Here is an 8,664-nt window from a genome sequence, read left to right as displayed (position 1 = left end):
GGCTGGCCTCGAACTCAGAAATCCACCTGCCTCTGCCTCCCGAGTGCTGGGATTAAAGGCATGCGCCACCACGCCCGGCTACAGTCAGTGCTCTTAACCTCTGAGCCATCTCTCATGCCCTAGACCTCATTTCAGAACCCTAAATAATATATAAATGAATGAATATGCCAGGCATAGTGGCCCAAGTTTGCAATCCCAGTACTTGGATGGATGAGGCAAGAGATTTACTGAGAGCCTGAGGCCAGCCTGAGCTACACTGGGATTAGGTTGCTTTTCTAGGACCTTGTGGTACATGGAGTTACTTCTATGGGAGAGGCGTATGCAAAGGTGGGGGTGCAGGTGTCAGAGGGTAACTCGGGGGAGTCGCTGTCATCAAACTCAGGTCGTCAGGCTTGGCAGCAAGTATAAGCACCGAGAATTCTAAGACTATGAACTTTAAAATCTGCCTCGAGGCTGGAGAGATGGCTCAGGGGTTAAGAGCACTGACTGCTCTTCCAAAGGTCCTGCGTTCAAATCCCAGCAACCACATGGTGGCTCACAGCCACCTGTAATGAGATCTGATGCCCTCTTCTGGTATGTCTGAAGTCAGCTACAGTGGACTCACGTATACAAAATAAATAAATAAATCCTTAAAATAAAATAAAATAAATCTGCCTCAGCACTGTCTCCTAGGTTCTGGTAAGCTGTGCGTTTGATTTCAGAAGTAATAGTATTAAAATATTATTTTTTATTACTATTGGGGCAGGCTCTTGCTATGTATACCTGGTTGGCCTCGAACTCACTATGAAGACCAGGTTGGTCTTGAACTCAGCGATCTGTCTGCTCTGTCTTCCCGGGTCTAGCTAGGATTAAAGCTGTGCACCATCACATCTGGCTGACTGTTTTCTTCTTGTTCTTTAATTTAGTATGTGCTGTATGGAGGGCAAAGGATGCTTATGGAAAGTGGTTCTTCTCAAAGACAAACTCAGGCTTGCAGGAGAGCAAGCGCCTTTACCTGCTGAGTCATCTTGCCGACCGTGGTCACTTTTACGCTGAGTGTTTGCAGATGAATTCTAACAGTTTTTTTCTTTTCCTCTTTTGATGACTTAGGAGGAGGCATCACCCTACTCTTTGGTCAACATCTGTCTGGATGTCTTAATTGCTGAATTGGACAAATGGTGTTCTAAAAGGCCTGATGGAACATTGTGTCTTCCAAAGCATTGGTATTTCCCTCATGAAATAGCTGATAAACTCCTTGAGAGGATGGCTTCGCAAGGTACTAAAAGTTCTTTATTTTTATTTTATTTTGTTTTTTTTTTTTTTTTTTTTTAATGGTTTTGCGAGACAGGGTGTAGCCCTGGCTGTCCTGGAACTCACTTTGTAGACCAGGCTGGCCTCGAACTCAGAAATGCGCCTGCCTCTGCCTCCCGAGTGCTGGGATTAAAGGCGTGCGCCACCACGCCCGGCTTTTTTTTTTTTTTTTAAAGATGTATTTACTTATTATATGTAAGTACACTGTTGCTGTCTTTAGACACCCCGGAAGAGGGCATCAGGTCTCATTACAGGTTGTTGTGAGCCACCATGTAGTTACTGGGCATTTGAACTCAGGACCTTTGGATGGGCCCTTGTGATTCCCTTCCTCCTCTGACAGAGTGTGGACAGGCTCAGTCTCAGGTAGCTCTTGTGCTGAGCTGGCCACTGAGTAAAGAATGCAGTGGCTGTGTTTTAGAGGAAGGAAGTGGTCCTCAGCACGCCGCTCCCTCCTCAGGCTTTTGACTTTCTTTCCCTCCCTCTCTTCTGCATCGTTCTGTGAGCTTTGGACTGGGCCATAGAGAATGCCCATTGAGGGCTCAGCATGTGGATCCCTGTGTGTCTGCCTGCAGAGGACGTGAGATGAGCTGGTCTGTCGTTTTCTTCCTTAGCTCCCTGAGTCATAGTCTCTTCCTAACCCTGGAACGATGCTGACAGCCAGGCAAGGCCTGGCTGCCCCGTCTCCGCAGTCACGCAGCACTGGGTGGTAGCCATGTTTGGTCATGCTAGGCTTTTTACTTGTGTTCTGGAGATTTGAACCCAGGTTTTCATGTTTGCATAGCAGGTGAGCATACACCCTAAAGCCATTTCCCCAACTCCAGCAGTCAGTTATTCTTAGCACTTGACCATGTCTGCCGCTAATCAGTCGTAAGGCTCTGCAAAGCTGACAGCAGCGCTGATCTACGGACAAAACCTATTCAGAAGGGAGTTTCACAGGCACTTCATGTTCAATTAGCAAACAACAGCTGTACCTTCCCTGTTATGCATAGCCTTTACCTCCCTAGCTTTTGACCACATTTACAGTACCAGAGATGAATCCCCTATTGCGGCATGCCCTTCCAATCTGAGGAGCCGTTGCTTATCCCTGCAGCAGACTGGCCATGGTTCTACCCATGGCCAAGTCCATCTGGCACCTCAGTAGTGTGGTGTGCGTATTCCACAGCCGAGTAAGATTCGATGTCTGTTCTCCCCGAGTAGCACTGTACGAGGGCAGGGAGGACGGTTCCAGCTTGATTACTGTGTCCTCCAATTGGAGTGTATGGTGTCTTCAGCAGTAGAGGGCCTCCAACAACAGAAACAGTAGCCGGTGAACCTCAGTGCTTTATTATTTGAAAAATACCTTTATTTATAGTTCTTACTTTGATTACCTCAGTCTTTAAAGGGTAAGCTAAGCTTTCGAAGCTATCCTTGCTGCCAGCCAAATAGGTAAAGAAAATAAAGCCATTGTCTTCTCTTGTCTGAGTCAGGATAACAGCCACCCTCAGCTCCATCATGAGTCTGAGGCCAGTCTGGGCTCTAAGATACTCTGGTTGGGGAAAAACAAAATAGAACAGAAGAGAACAGCAAGAAACCATCCCCATCTGTTCTCTGGCTTCCAATGTTTTGTTTTATTCTCATTCTTTATTCTCTACATTATGGGTGTGAGCCTTTAAAGTTTCTTTGGAGCTAAAGGTATAGATCAGTAGTGGAACATGTCAGTTGCAGGACACAAAAAAGAGCCCAGACTTGATGGCACATGCCTGTAAGTCTAGCACATAAAAACCAGAGGCAGGGGAATGAGAATATTGGTCATCTTCAGCTTCATAAGGAGTCTGAGGCCAGTCTGGTTCTAGAATAATCTGTCTGGGGAGAAACAAAACAAAGAAGAGACCAACAAGAAGGCTCAGTGGGTCAGGGCACTGACCATTAGGCGTGATGGCCCAGCTTCTGTCCCTGGAACCTACGTGGTAGGAGAGAACTGAATTCCGAGTTGTCTTCTGACTCCACACATGCACCTTGACATCTGTATGCCACCTCTCCCAGTCAAATAAATACATAGTTAAAAAATTAAAACAGCAGCAAGAAACATACAGTGAGAGGGAATTAAAGGTTCTATTTGATTTGCTTCCTTGAAGATTTTGGTTTTGACGTGTGTGTGTGTGTGTGTGTGTGTGTGTGTGTGTAGCCAGAGGGCAGTTTGCAAGGGTTCGTTTTTCTCTAGCATGTGGGTTCTGGTGATCAAACTAAGGTTCTCTGACTCTGCAGCAGGCTCTTCATCTACTGGACCATTTTCACTGGCCCTTTAACATTTTTATTTTATTTTATTTTGAGATAGAGTCTCACCATGCAAACTTACTGGCCTGGAACTTTCTATATATATATAGTTCAGACTAGCCTCAAAAATTAGAGATCTCTGTGTTTTAAGGCAAGTACCACCACACAAATCTATTTTCATTTAAAAGATTTCCTTGTTTATGTGCATGAATGTTTTTCCTGCATATACACATATGCATCACAGGTGCTTTGTGCTCTGGAAGGTCAGATAGAGGCATCAGATTCTTGGAATTGGTGGTACAGGTGGTTGTGAGCTGCCATACGGGTGCTGGAAACTGAATCTGAGTCCCTGGCAAGAGCAGCAACTGCCATCTCTCCAGCTCTTCTTTCTTTTTTTGAGACAAGGACTTATCCCTTGAACTTGAGCATGCAAGTGATCGTCTTGCCTCCACCTCTGGATTAGTTGAGTCTGTAGCCTGCGTCACCATGCCTGAATCTGGTAATTTTTTTTTTTTTTTTTTCGGTTTTTCAAGACAGGGTTTCTCTGTATAGCCCTGGCTGTCCTGGAACTCACTTTGTAGACCAGGCTGGCCTCGAACTCAGAAATCCGCCTGCCTCTGCCTCCCGAGTACTGGGATCAAAGGCGTGCGCCACCACGCCCAGCCGAATCTGGTAATTTTAGAGAATTCTGGAAGGGTTGTGCTTACGTGAGGCTGGGAACACTTTGGATTTGGGAATACAGTTGAACATCTTTAATGTGAAAATCTGAAATGCTCCAAACTCCACAGCTTTTTCAGTGTCATCTCATTCCCAGCTGAAGTTACTCCAATTATTTACTGTCCCAAAATTGTCTTGTCTTGTTTGTTTTTGTTTTTGTTTTGGACATTTTCATGATTTTTCCTGAGGCTGATCTCAATCTCAAATATGAGGTGGAGGATGTTCTTGAACTCATGATCCCTTCTGCCTCTACCTTCCAAATGCTGGGGTTACAGGTGTCTGCCAACACACCTGCCTGCCTAGGTCTTTCTAAGAATATAAATGAAAGCGAGGAGTAGCTGCTGGACTACAGAATGATCCTGTCACACACACATACACTCACACACACTCACACACACACACACACACACGCACACACACGCACGCACACACACACAGACACACACACACTCACACACACTCACACAGACAGACACACACACACACGCACGCACACACACACACACACAAAACTTCTCTAGGGCACTCCATTCTCACCAGACCCGATTTTTTGCACTTGAGTACAAGATGACTACTATTTTAATCATCTACTGGCATGTACTTCTAGATTGAGTTCTTTGTGGTGTCTGATATGCCTGTTGCTTAGGATGGAATCTCATATATAGAGAGTTCTTTGTAACTAGTAGCTAAAAGGGGTTTAGTACAGCCTCTTTGTTTTACAGATGAAGAAAATGAAGCCTTCTAGGGTTGGAGGGGTTGCCCAGCAGTTTTGTTGCTGGTGCAGAGGATCCAGGTTTGGTTCCTGGCACCCACATGGTGGCTTACAACTGTCTGTAACATCACTTCTAAGGGGTTAGATGTCCTCTTCTGCCCACTATGAGCACCAGTCACAAACATGATGCCCATAGACACATGCATACAAATAAAAATGAGTCAATCTGAAAAATGTTTTTAATACTTTGATATTTTTAGGTTTATTTATTTATTTTTGTATATATGAATGCTCTATCTGCATGTACATCTGTGTGCCAGAAGAGGATATCAGATCCCATTATAGATGGTTGTGAGCCATCATGTGGTTGCTGGGAGTTGAACTCTGGACATCCGGAAGAGCAGCCAGTGCTCTGAACCACTGAGCCATCTCTCCATCCCCAATCTTAAAAAAAATGTTGAAAAGAAAATGAAGGCCCAAAGGATAAATGATTATCTTGTTAAGTCATCCTGTATTTTGAGTTAAAGTGGTCAAAACAGAAAAATTCAGGTGCAGTGGCACATACCTTTAATCCCAGCACTGGGGAGGCAGAGGCAGGGCTCTGAGTTTGAGGCCAGCCTGGTCTACATAGTGAGTTCCAGGATAGCTATAGTTACATAGTGAGATCCTGTCTTGAAATCCCCTCCCTCAAAAGTGATATAGTGGAGTTATCTACTTACGGATTGTCTACCTGTTTGATTTTGTTTTGTTTCTGCAAATAGGGTTGGTGTCGGTAAGTCCGAGTTCTGAAGTACAACCTTCCACAAGTAGACCTTGGGCAAGATAAACTCTTGAAGGCTCCGTCTCCTCATCTAACAGTACTAAGTCGTTCTTCTGTAGAGTTAGTGCAGAAAATAAATGAGGGTTTAGGACAGCATCTGGCCCAGTTAGCAGGAACCATGGCCAGAATATTCTAGTAGCATCTGTCTCCTCATTCACCGCTGTGTCACATTCAGGAAAGGCCTGTGATCTGGTAATCATTGAATGTGGGTCTGCTTTTCTTACAGGCAGGCTGACTGACAGAACAGCAAGCATTTTCCAAGGCAAGCAGATGAACCTGAAGCTGATCAATATTCCGAGAGTTAAACTCTCCGCAGCAGCCTTCACAAAAGCCTTCTGCCATCACAAGCTCATCGAAGTGGATGCCACATCGGTGGACGCAGAGCTTCTGGCCCCAGACATCATCCACGCTCTCCAGAGCAGTGCCTGGATCCAGAAGAACCTCCAGTGCCTTGTGTTAGACTCAGTCAGCATCCCTCCGAACTCGGGAGTCGCGGCCTTGAGTCGCTTCACTGGCCTTCACACTTTAAGCATTGCCAATGTATCCTTTTGCAATGAAGACCTAGTTAGTGTTTCTCAGTTACCCAACCTGGAAAGTTTGGATATCTCCAATACTCTGGTCACCAACATCTCTGCACTCCTCTCCTGTACGAACAGGCTCAGGTCTCTCACGATGCACTATCTAAAGGGCCTGGCCATGAACAGCTCACAAGTTCTTGCGGTTATCAGACAACTGAAATGCCTGCTTCACCTTGATATTTCTGATCATCAGCAGCTCAGATCAGACCTCGCTTTTTATCTGTTACAGCAGAAGGACATCCTGCCCAACCTCATATCCCTGGATATTTCAGGGGGCACCAACATCACTGATCAGGCTGTGGAATCCTTTCTGCAGCACCGGCCTGCAATGCAGTTTGTGGGACTCTTGTATACAGAAGCTGGTTACTCTGATTTCTTTACCACCAAGCAAGGCTTGAAGGTTTGTCCTAACATATATTTTGTTTTATTAGCAACATAGGTTCTTGTGCATTAGACTTAATATTGGGGGCGTGGGGTACTTGCATAAAATCGGGAATGGCGGAGATGAGGGGTGGCCCCTTTGTGGGGGACCCCCAAGCCTACATGGTTTTATTAATTACCCTTAAATCTGGTAGCAGTCTCCATCCCTCTGAACTCATTTTTACAGTGAACACCCTAGTGTTCCATGGACTGTAGGGAGGGAGAATATAGTGAAGTTGGACTTGTTCTTCTACTAATTGTGTGAATGCGTCTAGTTTCTCCCTTGATAGAGGCTACTACTCAATCCAGATAGGATTGAGACAGATCGTTGGACAGCCAGTCGAGGTAGGGAGAACTATATTTAACAGCAGTCATTTGAAATGGAGTAACCAGCCGGGCGCTGTGCCGCACACCTTTAATCCCAACATTCGGGAGGCAGAGGCAGGAGGGTTTCTGAGTTCGAGGCCAGCCTGGTCTACACAGTGAGTTCCAGGACAGCCAGGGCTATACAGAGAAACCCTGTCGCAGGAAAAAAAAAAAACAAAAAAAAAACAAAACAACCCAGAAATGGAGTAACCTAGGGGGATTTTTTTTTTTAAGTTTTTATGAGTATAATTATTACTACAGGACTAATCATTTACCCTGCAGCAATTTTCTTTTGGCTGACTAGTGAGAGTAACTTCCAGGGCCTCCTCCTCTAGCTTTTCCTAGAAGATGGGTGGCAATGTAGAAATGGAGTTATAAATTCTAGGTAGCCCATGTAAAAGACACATGATCAAGTTATTTTATTTACAAGCTGTAAGCCTAGATGGGGCAGGTTTGAGCTGTTCGAACTTACATCCCAGCCATGTGTCCCTTGTCACTTGCTGTTTCTCCTGGTCCCCTGCTCGCTCATGATCCATCACCTCTCCTAGCAGCTTCCTCCTCTCTTCTTTCTTCCTGCCTTCTTCCTTCTCCTCTCTTCATGACCTTCGACCCCCAGCCAGGTAACTGAAAACCGCCCTACCTCTATCTGTTGCCCAGTCACAGCTTTAGCCTTTTATCGACCAATTAACTTGGGGAGCAAAGTTCATACAACAAAAGCTGGTGTCCTCGTTGGGGGTTAACCAGATCTTGGGTTTTATAGCATTAGAATACATAACACCAAACCAAACTCCTGTAGCACTGCTGGCCTCAAGAAGGCATATCAGGCCTGTACCCCCATCAGGGTCCTCCCCATGGTAAGCTCGCAAACTCAGTTGTTTTGTTTTTTGTTTTTTTCCGAGACAGCGTTTCTCTGTAAAGCCCTGGCTGTCCGGGAAATCACTTGGTAAACCAGGCTGGCCTCGAACTCAGAAATCTGCCTGCTTCTGCCTTGCAAACTCAGTTTTGGGGCAGTTGACAGAATTCCCTTTTCAAAAGTACTTCCTTAGCTGAACACAACTAGAGTGTGTGAGGCTGAAGCAGGTAGATTGTAACTTTGAAATCAGTTTGGGGTATGCGCTAAAGCCCTGTTTCAAAAACAGCGTTTTCTTGTCAGTTTCGTAGAATCCTGAAATAATGATGCTAGTGGTGGAACCAGGAGAGGTTTTTTTTTTTTTTTTAATTTCTTTTCATTTTGTAAAATTCTTATTCTCCTATCCCCCAGTTTTTGTTTTGTTTTGCTTTTGTTTGTTTTATTCTTTACTACCCAGGAATGTTGAAAGCTTGATCACACCTAGTTAAAAAACAAAAGTCCTGGGTTGGAGAGATGACTCAGTGCTTAAGAGCACCTACTGCTCTTCCATAGATCCTGAGTTGAATTCCCAGCAACCACATGGTGGCTCACAACCATCTGTAATGAGATCTGATGCCCTCTTCTGGTGTGTCTGAAGACAGCTACAGTGTACTCAGAG

The 8,664-nt window shown here is 45.1% G+C and overlaps 1 protein-coding gene across 1 annotated transcript in view; it reads left to right on the top strand.

Annotated features, from left to right (window-relative positions):
- The window catches only part of Zyg11a (zyg-11 family member A, cell cycle regulator), a 37,902-nt gene that overhangs the window by 8,330 nt on the left and 20,908 nt on the right, over nucleotides 1–8,664 (top strand). The window contains exons 2-3 of the mRNA XM_029540388.1: nucleotides 1,090–1,255; nucleotides 6,019–6,770. Coding sequence (XP_029396248.1) covers nucleotides 1,090–1,255; nucleotides 6,019–6,770 — 918 coding nt within the window. The remainder of the gene's footprint in view (nucleotides 1–1,089; nucleotides 1,256–6,018; nucleotides 6,771–8,664) is intronic.

This window comes from Mus pahari, chromosome 6 (assembly GCF_900095145.1).
Source record: "Mus pahari chromosome 6, PAHARI_EIJ_v1.1, whole genome shotgun sequence".
In the NCBI taxonomy this organism is placed as follows: domain Eukaryota; kingdom Metazoa; phylum Chordata; class Mammalia; order Rodentia; family Muridae; genus Mus; species Mus pahari.
The sequence above is the reverse complement of the archived record's forward strand: the minus strand, read 5'-3'. Positions and strand labels throughout refer to the sequence as shown.